The sequence below is a fragment of the Cucurbita moschata genome, unplaced genomic scaffold (genome assembly GCF_002738365.1).
Source record: "Cucurbita moschata cultivar Rifu unplaced genomic scaffold, Cmos_1.0 Cmo_Scf00015, whole genome shotgun sequence".
NCBI lineage: Eukaryota > Viridiplantae > Streptophyta > Magnoliopsida > Cucurbitales > Cucurbitaceae > Cucurbita > Cucurbita moschata.
The window spans coordinates 1,488,614-1,512,477 of NW_019268531.1; the positions used below are offsets into that span (position 1 = coordinate 1,488,614).

The window sequence follows — 23,864 nt, forward strand, 5'->3', positions numbered from 1 at the left end:
AGTGCTTACCTCCAATTAAACCCAGAATTCATCATAAACAAACGTTAAGAATATACTTTTGTTGTCTCTTTCCTGTTGCTTTTTGCCACCAAATACCGTTCATGCGGCATCGCTTTGGAATATTGATGGAACCTTTGAACCCATGTCTTCCTAACCTAAATTATTCTGTCATGGTCCATCTATTCGGACCCAAATGAATCCATGGGTATCAAAACACGTGGGCTGTCCTTTCATGTTGGACCAAAAGGATCCAGGCCCAAATCACCTTTCTATTGGGCCCTCTTTCTATCCCTTCAAAATCAATATTATTGTTTTGAATATGCTTTTAATTTAATTTAATTAGTAATAAACCAAAATCCTAAAATTTAATATAATTCAAATTTAATTTCACTTTTCTTTAACATCCTATCAACTTAAATTAACATTTTTTCAAACATTTTTTAAGTTTAAGGTTAAAAATTTCAATTTATTGTTTTTTTTCCTCTCGTTCCCCGTACCTTCTTATTTCGTCTGTCTACACTTTTGCTTAAAGAAAAAATAAAGTGGTCCATTGGATATATGTCTATTTATGCTTTATCTATCTATTTAAATTTGTGACGTTAGATTAGACCACGACTTCCAACATCTTTGAATAATCTAAACGCGTCAAATTTTTCCAACTTATTCTTGTCAAAGAAAAATACAAAAAATTCAAAAGATGGTTCTAAGACATTTCCCAAGAAACAACGTACAAAACAAAATAAGAATTATAACACTAATTTGATGATTTTTGTCCTCTTACATTTAGTTTAGTTTTTTTGTATTTTCATTTGTATCCATCCTTTTCGTTATCACGCGACTTCCACTTTAAATATGTCACGAGATTATTTTCTTTACATGCATGCTTTTTGACCACTTCTATCATTATCAAACAAGTTGCAATGTATAGCTAAAGATATTAGGATATTTGTAAATATGGTAATTTTTTTTTTAAAAAAATTGGTCTTTGATTTTTTTAATCCTACCAATTTTTTTTTTTTTTAAATGAATATTGATATATATGAAATGGCAACTTGGGATGTACGTTGACTTGGACCAGGATTTGATTGAGTCAACTGATGTAGGATATTTATATACATCCCAAGATCTCATATGATTTTTAGACTTCTGGGTTTGGGAAACAAGTGCTCTAACACTATTCAACAAATGGCTCCGCTGTTACAGAGTACACAATACTTGCTAATTCTGTTCTGCTTCTTCGTGTTCTTGTCGGCATCTTTAGTCGCAGAATCCAGAACTTTGTTCTATAAATGGGAAGTTAAATACGAAATAAGGTCCCCCGACTGCTTTAAAAAGCTTACTATCACCATTAATGGTGGATCTCCAGGTCCGACAATCTACGCCCACCAAGGCGACAACGTCATCGTCGAGCTCAAGAACAGCTTAGCTAGTGAAAACGTCGCAGTCCACTGGCATGGAATCCGACAGGTACCCCATGTTTTATCTCTCTCGAAATATGTTTTTATGGTTTGGTTTCTTGTTTTTCAAACGTGTTTGGATTTTGTGTAAGATTGGAACACCTTGGAGCGATGGAACAGAAGGTGTCACTCAGTGTCCTGTTCTGCCTGGTGAAACCTTCAAATACCAGTTCGTTGTTGACAGGGTAAGAGCTGGACCCGCTGGTTTTGTTTTAGATTTCTTCTTAATATTTTCAATTTTGAAATCAATCTGCAGGCAGGGACATACCTATACCATGCTCATTACGGTATGCAAAGACAGGATGGTCTCTATGGATCCATTGTGGTTTGGCTTCCGGAAGGACAATCAGAGCCTTTTTCCTACGATCATGATCGTAATCTTATCCTCACCGATTGGTATCACAAAAGCAGCCATGAACACGCCACCGGATTGGCTACCCCTGACCCTGGCTTCCAATGGGTCGGAGAGCCTGATGTAAATTCAAAACGCCCACCACTCATTTCTACTATTTAATTGGAATTGATTCATTTACTGATGTGGGGTTCTTCTTGTTCGTCATTCTCTCAGTCACTTTTGATACAAGGAAGAGGGAGATTCAAATGCTCTCTGTTGGGTTCTTCCGGTTTAGCCTCTGCTACCTGCAACTCATCCAGCCCACAATGTGTTGCTTATCCACTCACGGTCGTACCAGGAAAAACTTACAGATTGAGGGTATCCAGTCTTACTTCTCTATCAGCTCTCAGTTTCCAAATTGAGGTAATTAAGGTCATCTACTTAGTTTAATTGCCCGAATTTCTTCTCAAAATGGCTCAAACTCTCTGTTTTGGAAACAGAGTCACACCATGACTGTGGTTGAAGCAGATGGGCATTACGTCGAGCCATTCCAAGTAAACAACTTGTTCATATACTCCGGAGAAACATATTCGGTGTTGATAAAAGCCGACCAAGACCCGTCCAGAAACTACTGGGCCACAACCAACGTGGTCAGCCGACCTAGGACCACCCCCCCTGGTTTGGCCATTTTCAATTACTACCCAAATCACCGGCGTAAACTCCCTCCCACAACTCCTCCTGCAGGACCTGCTTGGAACGATGTTGCACCCCGATTGGCTCAAAGCCACGCCATCAAAGCCCGGCAAGGTTTTATCCACCCGCCGCCAAAAATCGCTGACAAAGTGATTGTGCTTCTCAACACCCAAAACACCGTGAAGGGTCGCCGCCGGTGGTCGTTAAACAACGTGTCCTTCAATATGCCCCACACCCCTTACCTTATTGCCCTGAAGCACAATCTTCTCCACACTTTCAGCCAGGCCAAACCACCCACGGGATACGACTTCAAGAACTACGACATTTTCAATCCGGCCCCCAACCAGGAAGCGACGGAGAGCGACGCCATATTCCGGTTGGAGTTCAAGTCGACGGTGGACATCATTCTGCAGAACGCTAACATGATGAGCCCAAACAGCAGCGACACGCATCCTTGGCATCTGCACGGGCACGATTTCTGGGTTTTGGGGTACGGGGAAGGGAAATTCGATATCTATAGAGACCCAAGCAAGTACAATTTGGAGAACCCGATAATGAAGAACACGGTGGCGCTGCACCCATATGGATGGACGGCCTTGAGATTTGTAGCAGACAACCCCGGAGTTTGGGCTTTCCACTGCCACATCGACGCCCATTTCTTTATGGGAATGGGAGTTGTCTTTGAAGAAGGAATTGACCAGGTTGGAAATTTGCCTACTTCCATAATGGGGTGCGGGGAGAGCAAGAGGTTCTTAAGGCCTTAGTCTTTTTATTTGTTGCTGTAACAAGGAATGGGGTGGCCCAAAAAGCCCAACTCAATCTTTCCATCCTAAGAGGCTCTTATCCAAATCCAATGGCCCAAAATTTCCACTTGTGGGGCCCTGCACTTCGCCGTATCCATGTTCGCGCTATTTCAAACCACTACTTGGCATCACAGCTGCCATAGCCACCTTCATTTCAACCTCAAAGGCCGAATAGCACAATCTGATCATACTAAAATGGCAACCCCATGAGCCCAAGCTTCCCAAATTTTCAGCCCCAAATAATCTTCCGCTATTAAACCCACTCCTTCTTCTTCTTCTGTTTCTTGCTGCGTCGGTTATGGCTCTGTCGCCCTTGGATGCCAACGCTACGAGAATTGAATACTATGCCACTGTTGGAGAACCCCTTTGCGAGTTCCAACTATGTGCCTTCCGGGCTTGGCTATTGCTTCATCGCCATGGGATCCGATGAGGAAGTTCCTTATGGTGAGCTTAGCAATGTCAGTTCCAAGTAATTTCCCATTTTAGTTTTCTTCTCATGATCAAAATTTTCAAGCATTGCCTTACATGACTGCTTGTTTCTATCCAACTTCTCTTGCAATGCTTGAAATTCCCTCATATGAATCATTATATGATGTGTTGCAAGTTGCTAATGAATCGTTTAATTTTTCCCCCTCCACGCCCAAAGGATTTTATGAATTGTTTTTGGCTTATATTACCTTTCAAATACAGGTTCACTAAACTGCAAGGTTTGCTGATAGGATAGTGTTTGACAGCAGCTATAAGCGTGCTAGACCTCTCACCTTGCGTATTGGTGTTGGTAAGGTAATGATTAATTCTCCAATACCCTTTCCTCAGTTGCATAAGAGCTTGAAAAGTTTGGCCAATTTATTTAAGAGCGAGCAGCTACAGGCTTCGAGAACAATTATATTGATTAAGAGGTCAGAATAGCCTGTCTAGGATGGAGGCACGTCTCTCTATGTTCCATCTTAATAAAATAGGCACCTTGCTGCATTGACTTGATAGACATTCATCTCCCTAGATGCAGCTATGTTCTAAGAGACCTTTGGAGCAGTTAGTTCTCCCACAAATCCCAATTGTTTGTATGCTCAAAGATGTAGAAAGAAGGTTTTTAAAACAGGTCTGTTGGGGCATAAGGGCATCTTATGTTCATACTCTTTTCCCCCTCGTTTAGCCAGAACTTAAGTCTAAGCTAAACGACAGAGCCCAAATATGTGCATGTCTCTTTGGATTTTCCAAGGATGTGGAACCCGAGCTGACTTTCAAGGTAGAATATACATGGTTTTCTCCAATTTCCCACCAGGACTGGCAGTCTTTGATAGGTGAAAATCCCAGATTGGCATGGTTGAAATTGCTCGATTTCAAACATAATTGATCAAACCCATGTATTTGGTGTTTACAAGCTTATGACTGTATTTCCATGCAGGGATACTATTCTTTACTTTGTAAAAGTAAGTCCTGTTTCTGAGTAGTTCAGTAACTTTCTTCAAATGGAATCTAATGGGCGCATTTTGTTTGAACATATTCTGTTCTAATATGATTGAATTGTCAATAAACACAAGATCATTACATCCAAATCACCCTTATTTTCTTTCTCACTGCGGTGTCTCTTTATGCTACCTTTGGATCTGAGAAAAAGGTTAACCGGGTGAAAAAAAAAAGTTCCCAAAGCCAAAAGCAAAGAAAGCAGGATTCTTTCCTCACGTTTGGTGAAGAGAGAGAAAAGGTAAGGCAGGCTTGGTTTGGTAATTTTATTCTCTGCACTTACCTTTTGCTTCCTTTGCTGGGGCCAAATGCAGTTTGAAATAATTTGAATTTTGTGTTCAAATCTTTTAGGCTCTTTCAAAACGAAAGGCCAGTTCATGGTTTTAAAACGCGTATGTTAGGGAGAGGTTTCAACACCCTTATAAGGAATGTTTTGTTTCCCTCTCCAACCGATTTGAAATCTCAATCCACCCCCCTTGGGTCAGCGTCCTTATTGGCACATCACCCGGTGTTTGGCTCTGATACCATTTGTAAACAATCCAAGCACTCGTTAGCTGACATTGTCCGCTTTAGCCTGTTATATATCACTGTTAGCTTCATAGTTTTAAATCACGCCTGTTAAGGAGAGGTTTCCACACCCTTATAAGGAATGTTTCGTTCCCCGACGTGGGATCTCACACATACGGCTTCTTCATAATTCAATAACTTAATGGTTTCCAGTCCTTTATGAAGCGAGTTCCTTTTTTTCTTGTAACAGTAAATGACCAGGTTGGAATCTTGTTTTTCAGGTGAAAGAACAGCTATGGACAAGGCAAAGTCGTCTCCCAAACAGGAAATTACAACATCATGCATCCTTTTAAACATCAGTAATAAGGTAATCTCTTACATCAGCTGTTAACAACTAACAACCCATACATATCATTACCAGAATCATTGGTTTTTTGACAGAAATTTAGCAGAAGAGAGATAGAGATAGAGAGAGGCCCAAACACGAGACTTGTTTTAGCAGAAAAAAGTTACATGATAGAGCATGCATTTGGGTTGTCATCACTGAACATGTTGCTATAAGGGTCTTCATATTTGGTAACAGAAGCAGTAGTGACAGTGTGCTCCACATTTCTGACATACCCTGATGGTGCCTTCTTGTCATATGCCTGAGCAATGTAAGGCTGCGACACTAAGCTGTAGGGAACATATGGCCATATCTCCGCCTTCTTCCCTGTGGACTTTGCCTTCTTCAGCACCTTGTTTGCGTCAACATACCCTGCAACTGTCACCTTCTGCTGCTTCCTGTTTATCTCCACAGATTTCACCCCTTCAAAGGTAGAAAAAAAACACTTCATTTCGTTAGCAATCTCCCTCTTGAGATGGACAAGTTTAGCTACTTAAACAGAGGAGTTTCTTTAGACATACCACTGAGTGAAGAGAGGGCATTCTTGACCTTACGTTCACAGCCATCACAGTCCATTCTGACCTTGAGCTCCACAGTTTGAAGCTGTTTCTTCTTGTTGTGTCTATTATGGCTACTACCCACCAAATCTGACAAGTACTCCAAAGTCCCACCAACACCCATTTCGCTCTTTAATCGATAGAGTTGAAAAGGGAAAGGTACAGAAGCTCACAGAAGCAAAACCCAGAGGAAAAAGGAAGAAGAAGACAGTGTTTGGACAGGGGGGAAATGCAAAAGTCAAATTAAGTTGAAGAAAAGAATGCTTTCTCTGTGTCTCGCTCTGGTTTTGAGATGGTTACATGAAACAGGCCTCCATATTATATAGGCATTTGGGCGAGGGATTGAAGAACAAAGGCAAAGTGCTGTGTTTTGGTTGTGGCCCCCTAATCACCAGAAACAATCTCTCTTAGGAAGCCTGGTTTTTTGTTGCCGTGGACGTCACATTTTTACTTGAAAAGGGCATGATTTTTAAGATGATGAAGTCATTAAAACAAATGTATATGAAGAGCTATATATTTTTTTTTTTTTTTTTTGTAATCTTTAGTTCTACGTATTGATGTCAATCTCACAATTTTAGAACATGTCTATTAGAGATAGGTTTTCACACCTTTATAAAGAATATTTCGTTCTTCTCTTCAACCAATGAAGTGGATTCACGAACCATCCGTCTTCTTGTACCTTTAATTTTGGACACAAATGGCATTCTCTTTCTTTTTTCTTTATTTATTCTTTTGAATGGAACAACTTTTTAGAATGGTGAAACTATACATTTTACCTTCCATTTCTAAATTATTATATCAATGGGTCGTAATTTTATAATATTTGTTAGATTTAGAGACGTAAATTTGAGGTACTTCTTTTTCATACATTCAACTGTGAAAAACTGTCAATCACATTAGGATGCTTTCATCTAATAATTTCTCCATTTATACCCTTCTTAATAATTTCTTTTAGAGACGTAAATTTGAGGTACTTCTTTTTCATACATTCAACTGTGAAAAACTGTCAATCACATTATGATGATTTCATCTAATAATTTCTCCATTTATACCCTTCTTAATAATTTCTCTTTAAGACGATGTTTTATGATTTAAATATATCTATGAAGTTGGAAGTGACAAAATTAGAACTTGTATGATTTGATTTTGGATTGCACTTAAAAGAATAGATGATATAGATCATAGAGACATGAATTTGTTCTTTAGGAAAATTGAGTTGAACAAACTTCCCAAGCTTTAGGAAAATTCTCTTAAAATGAAAGGTTTGGTTTTACCCAATGAATAAATGGAATCCTTTTTGTAATGATTTAATTTTTAACTTTTTGTTCTTTTTAGGAATTGGGCTTTTTGGCACTTGATTACTTGATTTTATAATTTACTTTTTCAAAAAGATCTGAATTCTTCACAAAATTTAAAAGGTTTCGCTACATTGTCTCTTTAAAAAAGAGAATTTACAAATAAACATATACTTTCAATTCTATTTGTGAAGCAGATACAATTATTGAATGGTGAACAGTTTTGAGTAGTCATCTAAAAGGCCTAACTGTTCTTGGTTTGTCCACCGATAACCATAATGAAAATTTGAGAAGATTTGTGATTGGAACACTGAGCTGAAAGACAAAGGAGTTCCCAATGTGTCCCAACAAGATATCCCAACTAAAGGTAATATATATTCGTAAAGAAAAACATGTAGATAGAAGGTAAAGCTGCTACATAACCAAAAATGCAACTAAGATCATCAGCCCCCACTGGATGGCTCATATAATGCCCAAAAATATATATTAAAAAAGAAAGAAAAGAAGAAGAAAAAAAATGCCATCGATGCAGCTTGCAAGGACACAAAAGATCTACATGTCCTTGCTGAGGGGGAGATGTAAGGAGACGACCTTCATTTACATGTAAGACTTAGATAAGCTCAGAATCTACATCACACACAAGTCGAAACAAGGCAGAGGACCAGAAGAATCAGGTGCGGCAATCTGATTGAGTAAAAGCTGGATGGCATGATGCAAGGGGCGGCAGCTGACGGTTTAGAGGGGGCCCTTCCAGCTATGGCAGGAGCCACCGCATGTCCCCCTGGAGCGCTCTGTTGCTCATTGGCTGGTAATGGGTTTGGTGGTGTCTCTTTTGCAGGAGCAATGGGCATTTCCTTGTCATTACTGAGATCTTGACCTTCGACATGGACATGGTTGAAATGAGAATGGAACTTCGCAATAGTATAAGGGGGAAGAGGATACTCCTAATCGTAAACCCAAATATAGACTTGTCTCTAAGAGATGAGGTCACTAAGTCACGTGTTAACGCTACATATGATCAAGAAACGAGTTAAAGCCATACTCTCATCGAACAAATGAAAAGATATGCAATGGACAATACAAATAACCAACCCATATCAAACGGAGCCAGAACAAAAATAGTGGTCCAGACGGATTTCACAAAATTTCTATAGGTCTATCATGCACAAGATGGAGCGTCTGTTAAGAGAATGCAAATCCATGAAAAGTACTAGGAGTTGGAAATCTTACAATTTGCGCGTGACCAACCCAACTTCAAATTATCCCTATCGAATACCATCCGGTATCCGGTCATGTAATTTTCTGCATAAGACAGTTTTCAAGATTACCATTTTCATTAGATGTACAACTTACTATGCATATAGCACATCATATCATATGATAGCAATCTATATTTGAGGACACATTGTGAGCTTACGTCCCAGTATTCCAATATCTCCATCAGCAGGTAGTATAGAAAAACAAAATCCAGCCAGCCCCTGTATCCATAGTACCATTTTAGTATCAATTTCACTACTACGATTCCAAGTTTGATGCTTAAGGGTGTACTTTTATGCCCGTTAAAAGTGGAAACTATCAAGTCCACATCTTCACCCACATTCACAAAATCAAATCATGTACACTTGAAAATTCTCAGAAGGCAACTTCACCTACCTGATCGCCATAGATAGGAAAAACAGGATCATGAACCACAAAGCTATTGTTTAGTGGGAACAACAATGTCACAGATGGAACCTTTGGCATTGCGTCTGTACTGTTGGAAAAAACCGAACATTAACATTAGACATGCGCAAGGAAGGGAGATGTAAGGGGAAAAAGATCTTATAAAGATCTTCCATCTCATTGATGTCACCTGATCTTATAGCAATACTTCCAAGGATAACCTTTAAAGGAGACGGTACTTGTAACATTTAACCTTTTATCAAACTATCAAAAGAAGAACTGGTTAAGGACAAACGAACTACGAATTAAGTACAACGCTCAACTACAAAAAAAGAATGTACCTCCATCACAATATTTTCATATGCTTCCTCCGGAAGATATGTAAATGACGTTCCACTATCAATCAATGCTTTAAAACTTGTCTGCTTGAGACACGAATTCCCAATACAACATGCTTCCACCCCGACAATGTAGGCTTCACTGAGAGATTCAGGTATGACAAAGACTTCAGTCAGCATATATACAAACCACGACCATAAACATGAAGATAATATAGTATGGTAATTACTATTTCTCATCTAACGGTACAAATGAAGTCATTTGTTGACTTGCTGGTCCCTCGTCCCCAAAAAAGATTCTGCCAGATCCATCCTCATTAAAACACAGTGAGAAAGAGTTCGGTACTAATCCTTCTTTAGCAAGGGAACTAAGAACAGAAATTTCCCCTAGCCCCAATCCAAAAAGACCATCTGGAGCCACTCCACTCAGATAACCGCCGCTTTGTTTCATACCACATCTGTATTAGAGAGAAAAAAAGAGTAATATAAAAACAGCAACCTTCCTCATTACTGCAGTTGGCATACAGAGAAAAGAATTAGAGTTACAAAATATAGGATCAATGGGTCATACCCTAAAATGACAGGAGCCTGAATCGTACAATTAGAGGAATTCTCACAACCGGATGAAAGATGCAATACATCCTGAATTAGTAATCCTGAACTAGAAGTATTTTCAGTGGTGTAGTCAATAACATAAGGGCATGACTGCTTCGGACTTTGGCAGCTTTGGCCTGAGTCGCACAAATTATGGCTGCAAGATATATGCTTGCTCGTGCTCGACTTGGATGGACGGTATTCATTGAGATCTTTATCCTGCATTATAAATAATGCCCCAAACATGAGGGAGCAGGAGCACCTGCCAATCAATCATCGGAAATAAGTGCTAAACTTGCTGTCTTATTAAAAAGACTTCATAATCCACGAATACATTTGCGCCAAAAATGAGTTAGCCAATCATTTTTCTTTAGATGCAATGACAGAGCCTTTCATGTCCGTTTCCTATCGGGCACTTTTTTTTTTTTGTCCGTTGGAACCGACCATGGCTTTCTTTTCCGCAAAAAAGCACTACAAAATTTTGAATGCCACAACACAATGTGTCCAAGCATATGTCCCTTACTCCAACGGAAACGAAAAGGCAATATGCTTGGCGATAAAGCAAACCATGGATGAGAAGTAATTGATGGCTATGTAAGAAAGAACATATTCTGAAAAGCAGGCCTACCAGACTGCCATAGTAACTTGCAGACAAGGGAGCACATTGTATGCAATCACAAGGAACCCAAAGTAGATCACTCCCAGCATCCAATGCGACCAGAAATGAAACACTTGGTGTCCCGATATCGATCCAGGTGTAATGCAACCTATAAGAAGTAAATAACAAGTTAATTTAACAATTGCAATAGAAAGCCTTGCAGAGAAATCATGGCATTAAAACAAAAACATGGAAGGAAAAAAGAAAAAGGAGAAGGTAGAGTAATGGTGACCAGCCAAAGTCATTTCCCAGCTCAATGGTTTTGCTGCCTTCAGACGGGAAAAGCCACTGAAACCGAGAGCCAAGCTTCATCTTCTGCCTCTGGAAGTCACCACTCACAAGCTCCTGATAATACTCCATGCTCCCCTTCTCAGGCCACGAGGCTCGTACACCCGTAGTACTCCCTGAAACCCTAAGCGCCTTCATATCCTCAGAGAACCGGTGAAGTAACCTCGATGTGAACGTAATTGACACCGCCTGGTGAACGGCAATCACCATCAGCAGCAACAAAATCAGATTCCGAAGCGACATTGCAGCTCAGTTCTTAAGAGGACGAACGAAGTAGCTCGAAGACGAGATCTGGAGCTTCAGAAGCAACCTGCCAACAATTCGGAGCCTCAATCACCACGGGCGTCCAAAATGAGAAACAGAAACAGAAAGAAATCGAGGTTATGAGCAGAAACCCAAGTAATGGAAGAGAGATCGAAGAAATAGGCCGACGAGTTCAGCTGGAAGTTGGAAACAAGAAGTGAAGTGAAATTTAAAGAAGAAGCAGACAGAGAGTGAGATAAATACAAGAGAGCGAAAGAAAAAAAAAAAAAAAAAAAGGAAGGCGACGAGGACGACAGGGCGCATCTGTATTACACGCGCTCTCTGGCGCGTGTTTTTTACTAAATCATTTCCACTGTTTGCGCGCGCGTATGAGAGGTTGTCGTTTTCTATAGCACCGTTGGATACATTTCTTCTGGCTTTTTGTTTTCTTTTTCGTAATTTACTTTTCAAAATGTAAATATGGAAATATGCTTTTGTAATTATTTTTTACATTTTAAATAAAACTAAATATATTTTTTTTTTTAGAAACAGACTCCTATTTTTAGTTTCACGTATTTGGTCTTCTAAAACGAAATGAATTACTTTGGAGAATAAAATATTCAAAATTATTTGCTTTCGTATTCAAATTTGTGACATCTCAACAATAATAGAAGTTTCCAACTCATTTAAAACATTTTTTTTTTAATTTTGTTTTAAAAAAAAAAGGAAGTATTCTCGTTTGCTATGAGTCATAGAACACAATATGCTATAAAATTAAAAATTTCAGAAAAAAACTAAGTTACAACAATTTTTTTTGTTAAAATGTGTGAGTTTTAGTGAAGTTATTTAAATAGTTTATTTATACATTAATTAATCGCACAATTAAGTTTAAAAAAATAGCCATAAAAAGATGAAAACACATACCTCAATTATTAACAAAAATCACCACAAAATTACATAGGCATCCTCATGAATTTACATAAGAATTGCGGTTGGAATGAAGTCCTAATGAAGACAAGACTCATAGGTGGAGAGATGAAGACTTACTAAGGATCGTCTTCAGTCAAAATAATGTCAACTTTTGGTAGGAATGAAATCTACCGGCCATGTATAAAGTATTGATTCAATTTTTAGATATATCCTCTAAATAGTAACACAAATCAAGTTGAAACCATTTCGAAAATGAATAATTACTCATTCGAGAAGATCCCAATAGTCCAAAACACAATGTTCAGAACATATTTATCAGAGTTCCTATGCATGCATTTTTATAATAAATTCTCACAAACTGAAAGTTACATAATTACATCATACATTACTTTTCATCAAAATTGACAAGCATTTGAAATCAATGAAATACAGACGAGCAAATTTTCTGTCCATTTTTTCAACCCAGAAAACTAGTGAAAGGAAATTCCAGAGAGATTTTTTTTGACAAATTTCTATTTATAAAAGTAAAAGAAAAATCTGGAGAGTATACTATATACACTATCGTGATAAATACCCAAAATTGAAAATAAATTGGAAAAAAAAAATCATGCCGCAGGGGAAGGGCTGGTCTACTACTTATGCAATTGTTGCTTACTTGTTAGACCACTGAAATTCTATTTCCAAATTTCGAGGACCACTTTTGCTTTCAGGCAACAGGGTGTACTCGCCGGCCACCGCTCCCAACATTACAACTTTGTCGATTTGAATCGTTACTTTTCCGAAGGAACTCTGTTTTATTACACAAAGAGAAAACTAGTTGTAGAACCTTCATACAGGGGAAAAAAAAAAGCAAAGGAAAAAAGGAAAAATTAATGAAACTTACCTTCCCCATTTTGCTCTTGTTCTTGCAAGAAATATGAAGCTTTTGGCCTTTTGGTGGACTCTCGAAGGACCATGCAAAACTCTCATCCCACTCTGGATTGGGACCAGTTGATACAATCTGACCAAGTTTCAAAGGGAGGTTACAGTTTAGAAATCTGAGAAAATTTGGGAAAATGATGAAAGAGAGAAAGAAGAGATGATAACATTGGTTATAATGGAATGAAATTAGAACGTGACACAACAGTTATAATGAAGCAAAGTCTATATTGACAATAAGCTAGTGTGGAAGGTTTTTCTCCTAAATCTGTAACATAAGAACAGCGTGGTTAGTGAAGTGCAGAGACAACTTTTAAGGAACACTCTTAGAACCACAAATTTTCTCCTGAAACCGTTTTGCTAGCAAAATTTTAGAAGTAAGACGTTGGGGCATTTCCTCGATGAAATGTACAAAAACAAAAATTGTTCATATGTGGTGGTATATATGATACATTTGGGATACTGCACATGCAACAAGAGAAAGAAACCACATTGTTCCAGCATACGTGAGATACTAACAGATTAAAGTTCCCAATAATTAGTGGAGCATAGCAATTATCATTAGCTATATAAATTTCCCTTCCATGGAATATTTATAAGAAAAGTGCAAAAACAATGAACGAAAGGAATATAAAGAAATGAGTATATTACCTTCGTTTGCCTGGGTGGAGTATTGCCAAGGGTGAGCTTGCAAAATACGCTAGGATTTCCTACTGACTGCTTCATATTGTTGCCACGTTTGATTATTACTAATAATGTTCCAGGCAAACACTGTAACAAAAACTCGGCCTTCTCCTGGAAACGAGGAGGGCCTGACTGAATTAAATACTGAAGCAAAGGGATGGCATCTGCAGCAGCAACAGACTGAGCTCTTGAAACCTCAGCCGGACAAGCTGACCAGGCTTGCCTTAAAAGAAATAGGGCATCTAACGCAGCTTCTTGAGTTGCTTCAGTACCAGTCTTTAGGGATGTTACTAGATGAGGAATGCTGAGTGTAGCAGGCTCAGTAGCTCTCAATCGTGGGAAGTTGCTAAAAAGAGAATTTAGGGCTTTCAGGTATTCCTCATTCACAGTTCCGGTGGCCCACAAGTCCTTTTCAATAGCAGCTGCAAGACCAAATTGTTACAACAAGATATCTTCCGGGGCAGGCAAGAAAAGTTTCTTATGCAAGCATCTACGAAATTGTTCTAAAAGCTGATGATTAATTCTAGAGTGCAATCTCATAACATAAAAAAGGGGAAAACACCCAAAACTATGAACGTCATTATGCATGTATGAGCATGTGGGGGGTTGAAGGAAATTACCAGTGATGGCCCTAACTGTTTCACTGGATGCGTATTCCTGGATGGTATGATTTGAGAAGAGGAGTTTTACAAACATTGCAGCCTGAACAGATGTTTCCGGATCACTGGACCCAATTAGGTCCAATACCACCTGAACACCACCAGCCTCTGCAACTGCTCTTTTGTTTGATCGACTGTACATAACAAGATTTTGCAAAGCACATATTGCTACCACTTTCATTTCTTCTGTTGGTTGGTCTTCGAGTACATTGACCAGAGCACGGCAGGCTGAAACAGCATCTGTGCTTCTAGCAAGACCTTCATTCTGGAACAAATCACCAAGTGCCAAAGTTGCCAGCAACCTTGGCTGTTGAGCTTGAGTTTGAGGATCCAGGAGATACTGGGATAGTGGTACAATTGCAGATTTTGTAACCTTGGTTTCTCTGATCTTCACGTTATTAAGCAGTATTTCCAGTAGTCTAGCGGCAGTTTCCTCGCATTGATGGCTTCTCAGAAGTTCCAACAGTGCCTCAATTGCACCACTTTCTGCCATTGCTTCAGCACTTGTTGCATCATCACTTTCAAGCACAAGCAGAGCATTCAGTGCACCAACCACCGTGCTTTCTAATCCAGAACGAAGCAACCTGACCAACACCGCAACTGGCACTTCCAGATAAAACTCTGAACTGAACTGTAGAATACTGGCTAAAACAGTGGCAGCAGATTCCCACAGTGAATGAGGAAGTGAAGGATCAGCTTGTAGAATGACTTTGGATAACTCACTGACACCACCTTCTTTTGCTATTTCATTTGGCCACGTTAGTGCGATACTAACAAGAGCCTTGACAGCTCTCTGTTGCAATATTTGAATACCAGAACCAAGTACTCGTATTAGAGGACCAATTACTTGCTGCGTAACTGAATTCTTTTGCAAATGTTCTTCCATAAGTAGGTGTGATAGAAGCTCGGCTGCCAATTGTTGCACGGCTGGAGCTGGGGAGTCAAGTAAAGGAATAAGGGGATCAATAGCTTGGTGAGAGGTCAATGTATAGTCAGCACGACATTGAGGATGCTCTAAGATATTAACCAGAACCTGCAGTGCACTATGCTGTCCATCAGGTCCAAATTCTTGTCTTGTCAACAATAGGAAAAGGGGTTCAACCACTTTCGCAGCGGATGGTCCCTTAGCAATGCTAGCATTATTAGTCAGTATACGAAGCAGTTCCGCAAAGGCTGAACATAGAAAATCAGGCGCTTCAAGGAGGATATCTAAAATGCTTTCAATTACTCCAGCTTTTACCATTTCCATCTTACAAGCAGGTCTATCTTTACCTAACTTCACAAGTGCTCTAGACACAGCTTCGTGAAGCATGTAATTTCTTCCATAGAGGAGCCCTACAAGAGGGATAACCGCTCCATGTGCAGCAACTAGTTCTGCTAGTTGTTCATCATCAACAAGTTTATCCAAAGCACGGACAACTGATAGCTGAGCAGGACTAAACTCAGTCACAAGAAGCGAAACCAAAGGCTCAACACATCTTGCGGCAGCCACTGTAGATCTGATTCTTGTGTTTCCAAAAAGTACACAGCACAACTCAGCAGCATCTCCCTTCAAGTCCATTGTACAATTTGTTGATAGAATTCTGCAAAGGACATCGATTGCATTCATTTCAACATCTGCAACTGCAAGGGCTCTTGATGGGTTTTCACTTAATAAACGGACTAAAGCAGCAATGGCAGCATGTTGCTCCCTCTCCAAGCCAGTACTGAGAATCTCAACTAAGGGCTGCACAGCTTGTCTGGAAGTTTCAGCATTTCTAATATGATCAGCAGAAAAGAGGCTCTCCAATGCTTTAGCAGCACTATACCTCGCACCCCTTCCACCCAAACGCAGAACTGCTACAAGCTGACTGACAGCACCAAATGCAGATTCATGCCTACGTATCTCAGAACTACTGAATAGAATTCCTAATAAATCAGTAGCAGCTTCTTCAGTTGCATCTTGTGGTCCAAGTGAGAGATATTTGGTCAATGCTTCCAAAGCCCCTGATTCTACCATTACAATCTTATTTGACGGGCAGTCTTTTGCTAGCTGGGTCAAAATTCCAAGGGCTAGAAAAGGTGCTCCTGGACGATCAGGAATTGGTTTGAGCAAATCAACAAGAGCTGGAATTGCTTTCCGAGAAGTAGCACCAGTCCTTATGTCATCTACCCGAAACAACCTCTCTAAAGCAACTTGCTCAGGATAGCGAACCAACATGAATTCCTCTGACAATTCAAGAAGATCAAATATATCAGCATCTGCACAGCCAAGTAAGGATATTAATCCCCCTGCTGCACCAGAGTTTGCAACTGACAGCAGGGTACCCCTGCTACCATTACAAACTAGACTTGCTATGGCCTGGGCTGCAAAATATCTATTTGCTGGCTCCTCTGATTTCAGTAAATTTGCAATCACTGGTATAGATTTCATGGTTGCATGTGCTCGTATTATATCCCTGTCTTGAAATAGAATTGCAAGCAGTAGAGAAGATATCCATATGCTGCTGTCTTCTTTAAAGTCCATCTGTATAAAAATTGAATATGCAAAAGAATTAACTGCAATATTAGAATGAAACCACAGGGAGTAAACTACCAAACAAAGAACCATGAATTATGGGAGAAAAAAAAAACTACAGATATTATCAATTTCAGTAATATAAAAAACTATCACAAGTTTAAATTCCATTGAGTTGCAACAAGAAAAGATGTAAGAAGTTGATACCTGAGCGTACTGTGAATAATAATTGGATATTCCATCCGTGAGAACTTCAACTGCTCCAGTCTCCATGATCACAGTCCTACTTCTTCCATCGTGACAGGCAAGAAGACTGAGTAGCCATATTGCCAGGCTGACTCCATAAATAACAGCAGTAGCTTTGTTGGATTCTGTACCATCGGTATTTTCTTTGGCAAGTCTATATATGCTAATAAATTCCGTATCAGTATCAGTCTGATTACCCAGAGCAGAAGACTGTGAAGAGCTTAATATTGCAACAAGAGACCGAATGAGTAGACTACATGAATTTGATGCTTGAAGATCTTCCAACAGCCTGTGGTGATTAACTTTAGCTGCACATACGAGAAGGGCAGTCCCTCCAATCTTGACCTTTATGTTTGTGGAATTGATCACCCTCCTAGAAACAGAAGCAATACATCCAGATGCAGTAACTACTTCTTCTCCTATAACACCAGGCTGATTCCGGCAAAGTCGAGCTAATACCTCAATAGCCTTGTCCTGTAGTATAGGAGTTGCATCAGTAATGGATGCAACAATTGGAGAAATGCTTTGGGGGAATTCAGCCAAAACCGCCCATGCAGGCTTCATATGCCCCCCAACCCCTTCAGACCTAGATAAAATAGCAAGTGCATCTAATGCTTCTGATGTGGAAACAGTCCTGGTGTCTGCAGATCCGAGAAATGAAACCAACGCGAGGACAGTTCCTGCACTATTCACACAGTCAGTGATGCTATGCTCAATTCTGTGAGAACGAAGCAGGCGAGCAATTCCTGCTGCTGCAAGTGTCTTTCCAGACATTGTGCCTTCACGCAAAACCCTAGTAGCAGGAAAAATAATTTCTTCAGTAACAGCCTTCTCTGAAACTTCACTATCGAGTAGAAGATTTGCCAGGGCACATGTTGACAGTTCTGCAACTTCCAGAACTGCAGACTTTGCAAGCCCAACTAAGGCAGACAATACATCTCTAGCAGCAGTAGCCACTTCTTTGTTCTCCTTGATTGAGAGAAATATTGCAGCAAGGCAGCGGGATGCCTCTACTAGAATATTGTCAGATTCAACTTTAAGTAGCTTTATGACTGATAAGAGAGTCTTAATAGCAATGCTACTTTCACGCAAGTCTTTCCGGATTTCAAAAATTCCAGCTAGAGCTGATGCAGATTTGGCTTGTGTCTCTTCTCTATTAGAACTCAAAATTTTAATCATCGTCTCAATCGCATCATTCGCAGCAGTACCTTCACGCACTATATCATTAAGGGGGACCACAGAAAGCATACTTCTAAGAGCATCCAAAACATAGACTTTAGATTCTGGTAAATCACTGGTCAATAATGCAGTAAGCTGACTGATAGTTGCTGTATCAGATTTATGAATCAAATGATTCAAAGTCTTTGCTGCAATTTCTTTCCCATTAGAGCTTCCATTCTTAAGCAACCACAGCAGTGCAGGAACAGCATCAGCGCTTTCAACACATGCACGTATGTCTTCGCTGTGATTGCATAAGTTTCTAAGAATTGTTGCAGAATCTTCTTTTGCCTTTGCAGAACCAGATTCTAGAATTTGAACTAGGGGAGGTATGCCACCAGCAGCAGTTATAGCCCACTTACTCTCATCATTTTCGTTTGATAAAAGACAAAGCAATGCAACTGCACATTCCTGTTGCTGCTCCGATGAGAGTCCAAGAAGTGAAATCAACAGCTGAACCCCCTCACGGCCTTGAAGGGCACGCCATAGACTACCTTCATTATTGCAAAGGGTAAGAAGGGCTCTTACAAGCTCTTCCTGAACTTCATTGGTTGCCATTGTTATCAAACCAACTAGTAAACGTTTTGCATCAGAATTTGCAAGTTTGACAGCAAGTATGCCATTCCCGTACAAACTAGCTAATGCTTCTATGGTCCGTTCCTGCACAAGAAAGGTTACACGAGATTTGAACTGCTTTATTAAAGTCTGTTCAACAATTATAGGATCTGATGCTCTGGTGGATTCTTCTTTGCTATCATATATCATAAGAGCTGATGCTAAAGCCCCTAATGTGTCGGCAGTTTGAGTAGCTGATGTGCATGCCTCAAGGCTTTGTCCAAGGCTTGAGATGACATAAGACAAACCCCCTGAAATATTTGCTAAAGCACACATAGCATTTTCCTGCAATGCCTGAGCATACTCACCCTGCATGAACTCTTTCGAAGGAGCTATTGTTGCATTTATCAAGGCAGGAATGCCATTTGAACTTGCTACCTCACGGCGTGCATCTTTGCACTGAGCAGAAAGAGATTTAAGAGCACCTGCTGCTTCTGCTCTAACAGAAGCTTCATTACCAGGTCCTATTAATTTGAGGAGCTTTTTTGTAGCCTCTGCAGCCAAAACCTTGGAACAATAGGATGCATCTTCCATCATCACATGTGCCAGGAGAAAGCACACATTTGCCTGTGTATTTGGCTCTCCTGCTGCCAATAAATTCACTAGTATGTCTACACCTCCAGCATCAATAGTTGCAGACCAAAATCCCTCAGTGCTGCTTGAGAGGTTCCTTAAAGCTCCAGTCAGTAAGCTAACAACATTTCCAGATTTGAGTCCGTTGTGTAGCAGCTCCCAGAGTACCGGAACAACTCCCTCAGTAGAAAATATTTTGGATCCAACGTGATCTCTAGCACCACCTTGGGAAACAGCATAAATGGTCTTTGCAGCAGCAACTTGACCCTCCGAAGAGCTTGATTTGAGGAGACCAAGCAATGGGGGGATGCATCCTCCAAGTAGAACTTTTACCCTTAATTCATTTTCCTTGCACAAGGAACCTAAAACAGTAGCAGCTTGTATTTTCACCCCGAGGGATCCTGAACGGAGAAGAGTAACTAGTACTGGAACTGCTTGAGAGTGAGATCCAACAGCACTGAATGCACTCTCACGTGTATCAATAAGTTCCAGCAATTGCTTCAAAGAAAATTCTTTCTCCTGCACAGAGGAGGAACTCTGCCGCAGCTGCTCAATGCATTGAGCAACACTTGCCAGTGTTCCATCTGGATCTTCCATGCTATTGCGATCTCTGCAAGATATATGATCAAAGTATGTCATCTGGGTATATTGTTCAGGGATACACAATTGAACAATAACACTAGTATTTCACTACTTGGATTGACTTCGACACAATACAAGACTAAATTATATGCTACAATCATTTACTGTGGGATTTATTCATCATGTGCTGTCCATATATAACCTATATCCACAAATTCAATGAAAAGGTGGACAAAAAATGGTGAAACTTCTAGAATAAATGATGCGTGCAGTTGCCGTGTATAAATAAATTCATATTGGTTATCAAAAGATAAATTAGTATTCCAAAAATCCCATTCAATTGCAAAAGGAACAAGAATGATACATACAAGGACAGCCAATAAATAAAAATATATTGGTTATCCTCAGAATATGCATCTTTCAAACGTACCATGAACATTTTTTTAAAATGAAATAAATAAGCATTAAACTCTGATTTTACCTGGAGCCCATCTTCATAAAAGAATGTGGAGTTGGAGGCTCTGAATCGTGAATTTTTCCATCCATATTTTTTTCCTACAACAATTGAACATAGAACTGATTACTAGATAATGTAAGATGTCCCACAAAAGCGAGAGGTAGACTACTTATAAGCAAATATAGAACTTTCTCCAGCAGCCCATTGCATTCCCCCCAATATATCAACAGGGGTAAATATGAAACCACTGTATCAAATTAAAGAAGAGATCCCCGAAAAGACTGCATTGACTAAGGGAAGCTTTGAAATTCAATAAACCAGTAGAGCTATCCGTTGCCTCTTCAACCTCATACAACCTTAAGCTCAGATAACCAATTAACTAAATAAGCATAATCGTGGGTCAAGAAACCAAACTTCTTGATACGCACCAGTATCACACATGCTCACATTTAAAACAATGAAATAACCATTTCCATAGGGACTCCATGCAAGAATTGGTAAAGGAAAATTTATTTTACAAATCTAACTTCAGTTCACACCAGTAAAATTGAGTTAAATAATTGACTTGAAGAGAGAGAATCTTGACAACATTTAAAATGAAGGGCACAAACTACCAGATCATTAGTAGGATGACTACTACCGTTGCTGGCAGCTAGTCTCCAAGTTAGTGTTGCCGCCAGTTTTCCTTCCGTTTAAGATAAATGAAGATGAAACAGAATGTCCAAATTCTTCAGATCTATGAAAGAAAGACGATTAATAGCATAGCAGCCTCCTGCAAAACAATCATGAAAAATCCAGATCGGTTACCACGATTAAAATATCATGAATCCAAACATTTGATTACACTTGAACCGTTTCCATACAACTAACAAACAGATAACAAAGCCAGACCAACAGCGATGCTTGAAGTAGCGGTTGTAAGACTAATCGAACCAAATAACGGTATGGAAGATTAATGTGCAATTGTTTTCACATCACGCCCCGATATATATAAACAGTCTATACTCCACCGGCCACGCGACTCCGCGGGTAACCGAATTACATTAACAATTAAAGACAGAAATGGAATCAAATCCAAGCAACTTAAGCCCACAGGATATAGATTTACATAAACGCCGAGCAATTCAAATTAAAATGAAGCAGATCCAGCAGCAAAGAATCAAAGTCCAACTGATTTACAAATCAGTCAAACGAGTGTGTAATGCACAACACACACGAACCAAATTATAATAACATTCGCCAAATAATCCAGAAAAACCCTCAAATCAGAGCAGAATTTCACTGAATTTTTTACATCGTGGCCAATACAACCAGCTCAAATCCATTTCACGCAGCAGAGAGAAAACTAGAGAGAAAGGACCAACCTAAGAAGAGAATACAATGGAGAAGCTTTTTGATACATCCACCAGTTTTCTTACAAGAGAAGCGAGCATAAAGAGAGAGTGAGAGAGCTTAGCCTCAGATTTTTGTTTTATTTTTTTTCCTTCTCTCTCTCTCTCCCCTCTTTCTCTCTCTTCTTTCCGCTAACAATGAGATTTACGTCTTCGAATACACAAATTGCAACGGAACCAAGCAGGAGACAGCGATGAAGCTTTATGACCTTTTTCCCACAGCCACACTCTCCCTAATACACCACCGACAAGCTTAGCCGCCGGCTTCCCAGCTCGGCTCGGCTCACCTTCGCCCTTTTAAAAGAAATTAATTATTATTATTTTACTAATTAAGTTAGAACAGAAAATAATAATAATAATAATAATAATAAATAAATAAAACAAAAGCTTGGATTGAAAAGAGACCCATCTCTCAGGAATAATATATTTAATGATATAAAAAGACAGGTATTGAGGACAGTGAGAAAACACCTAATAAAGCTAAAATAGATAATATAAAATTTGTGTAATAATCCCTATCGTCCAACTGAAATTGCACAGGCCCCAACCAACATGCATTACTCATGCCAAAATTGAACCCACAAAAAGAATAGAATTTCCATTTGTAATTAAAGGTTTCTATGTAAAAATAAATAAGTTGGATGTATATATGGAACAAATCAAGTTTTATTTTTACATAATTTCCAGATCTAAAAACTACACCACATTGCTTTTAATGAAATTATGAGTAAAAATTTAGGCAGTATTGGTGGATATTTGTTGGTAGTATCATCAGATTGGAATGATTGGGACTGTGTAGCAGCCGCTATGATGTTATGAACAGCAATATTCTTTGGTTATTTATACTCCTATTATTTGCATTTTTTGCATTTACTATTTAGCTGTGCTGTCACCTCCCATGTTCCTTCTGTTCTTTTGCTACTCCCTACCCATGTCCATGTTCCATCATCTTTTATCTCTCTATGTATGCATACAGATACCCATTATGTAGTGGTTGATTTGGCACCAATTGTGATTATGACGCTAAGGGTTCGATCAAAACTGTAATTTGAAGTCATCTCAAACATAGTTTAATGTATTACAAATGTCGATGATTTGATTTTGTACTCTGTAATGATTGGTTGAGATCGGTTGTTCGGATATTATTGAATCCAAAGTTTATCCCCCAATAAAAATCATTGATCCTTCCAAGCTTTTTTGAAGAATCCAAAAGGACCCGTTACTAATGGGTCATCTTCTATTGGTTAAAATATGGATCAACTGTCACCAAAAGGGGACCGGTTTTAGTTGGTGTGGATAAAAATTTTGAAGTGTTTATAAAGCAATATCAAATTTTAATAAATCAAAACTTCAGCTTTACTTTACCCAATCCCATCGTTTCCTTCTTCCCATGCTGAATGGTTAGATGAGAGATCATCATACAGCCTACATCTAAATATATATATTGCTAATTAGATAATAAAAATTATGATAAATCTACTAACAAAACTTAAACTGAGTTTCCTAGACTAGATCCTCCATTTAAATACACAAACTAGACTTTGATGCCAAACTCATGTCCCAACCGACCCCTCAAATAGGTCCTATATTGAGAATATTTTCCTCCATTTTCTAAATGGTCCGACGAGAATCATCTATTTCTAAATAAGACTATTTCTTGGGCAATCTTTTAATGGAGGATCTCAAACATGGATATCCTTTGAGAATAACTAATCGTAATCGAAAGAACCGAAAGCAAAATACTACCACCAAGGTCCCTCCCCAACCCCCCTGTCAGATCTGGGATAACCACGAATCATGCTTATAACTAAACACA

The 23,864-nt window shown here is 39.2% G+C and overlaps 4 protein-coding genes across 13 annotated transcripts; 1 reads left to right on the top strand and 3 right to left on the bottom strand.

Annotated features, from left to right (window-relative positions):
- Window positions 1–1,149: 1,149 nt before the first annotated feature.
- On the top strand, window positions 1,150–5,625 carry LOC111453168 (L-ascorbate oxidase-like). 6 transcript variants are annotated; one of them, XM_023094150.1, is made up of 7 exons: window positions 1,150–1,467; window positions 1,550–1,642; window positions 1,714–1,932; window positions 2,026–2,214; window positions 2,292–3,756; window positions 3,978–4,992; window positions 5,540–5,625. In XM_023094150.1, the coding sequence occupies exons 1-5, from the start codon at window positions 1,186–1,188 to the stop codon at window positions 3,246–3,248; spliced, it is 1,740 nt and encodes a 579-aa protein (XP_022949918.1). In that variant the 5' UTR covers window positions 1,150–1,185; the 3' UTR covers window positions 3,249–3,756; window positions 3,978–4,992; window positions 5,540–5,625. The 6 variants fall into 6 exon arrangements, with proteins under 6 accessions (XP_022949918.1, XP_022949919.1, XP_022949916.1 ...); XM_023094151.1 differs by having other exon boundaries at window positions 2,292–3,745; XM_023094148.1 differs by having other exon boundaries at window positions 2,292–3,731.
- Window positions 5,575–6,853, bottom strand: LOC111453174 (heavy metal-associated isoprenylated plant protein 23-like). The gene is made up of 2 exons (XM_023094160.1): window positions 6,165–6,853; window positions 5,575–6,066 (listed from the first exon to the last, which is right to left on the bottom strand). The coding sequence occupies exons 1-2, from the start codon at window positions 6,322–6,324 to the stop codon at window positions 5,768–5,770; spliced, it is 459 nt and encodes a 152-aa protein (XP_022949928.1). The 5' UTR covers window positions 6,325–6,853; the 3' UTR covers window positions 5,575–5,767.
- A 930-nt stretch (window positions 6,854–7,783) lies between these two features.
- Window positions 7,784–11,548, bottom strand: LOC111453783 (aspartic proteinase-like protein 1). 3 transcript variants are annotated; one of them, XM_023095011.1, is made up of 11 exons: window positions 11,431–11,548; window positions 10,980–11,345; window positions 10,718–10,856; window positions 10,067–10,308; window positions 9,726–9,953; window positions 9,499–9,637; window positions 9,348–9,421; window positions 9,149–9,248; window positions 8,913–8,973; window positions 8,726–8,797; window positions 8,093–8,372 (listed from the first exon to the last, which is right to left on the bottom strand). In XM_023095011.1, the coding sequence occupies exons 2-11, from the start codon at window positions 11,276–11,278 to the stop codon at window positions 8,128–8,130; spliced, it is 1,599 nt and encodes a 532-aa protein (XP_022950779.1). In that variant the 5' UTR covers window positions 11,279–11,345; window positions 11,431–11,548; the 3' UTR covers window positions 8,093–8,127. The 3 variants fall into 3 exon arrangements, with proteins under 3 accessions (XP_022950781.1, XP_022950779.1, XP_022950782.1); XM_023095013.1 differs by having other exon boundaries at window positions 7,784–8,372; window positions 10,980–11,547; XM_023095014.1 differs by lacking the exon at window positions 11,431–11,548 and having other exon boundaries at window positions 10,067–10,351; window positions 10,980–11,140.
- A 960-nt stretch (window positions 11,549–12,508) lies between these two features.
- On the bottom strand, window positions 12,509–22,207 carry LOC111452974 (protein CELLULOSE SYNTHASE INTERACTIVE 1). 3 transcript variants are annotated; one of them, XM_023093884.1, is made up of 8 exons: window positions 22,022–22,207; window positions 21,298–21,429; window positions 20,682–20,755; window positions 17,174–20,228; window positions 14,431–16,975; window positions 13,778–14,232; window positions 13,092–13,208; window positions 12,509–12,997 (listed from the first exon to the last, which is right to left on the bottom strand). In XM_023093884.1, exons 3-8 carry the CDS (start codon window positions 20,744–20,746, stop codon window positions 12,860–12,862), a joined length of 6,375 nt encoding a protein of 2,124 aa, XP_022949652.1. In that variant the 5' UTR covers window positions 20,747–20,755; window positions 21,298–21,429; window positions 22,022–22,207; the 3' UTR covers window positions 12,509–12,859. The 3 variants fall into 3 exon arrangements, with proteins under 3 accessions (XP_022949652.1, XP_022949650.1, XP_022949651.1); XM_023093882.1 differs by having other exon boundaries at window positions 21,272–21,429; XM_023093883.1 differs by lacking the exon at window positions 22,022–22,207 and adding an exon at window positions 21,952–22,014 and having other exon boundaries at window positions 21,272–21,429.
- Window positions 22,208–23,864: the final 1,657 nt, after the last annotated feature.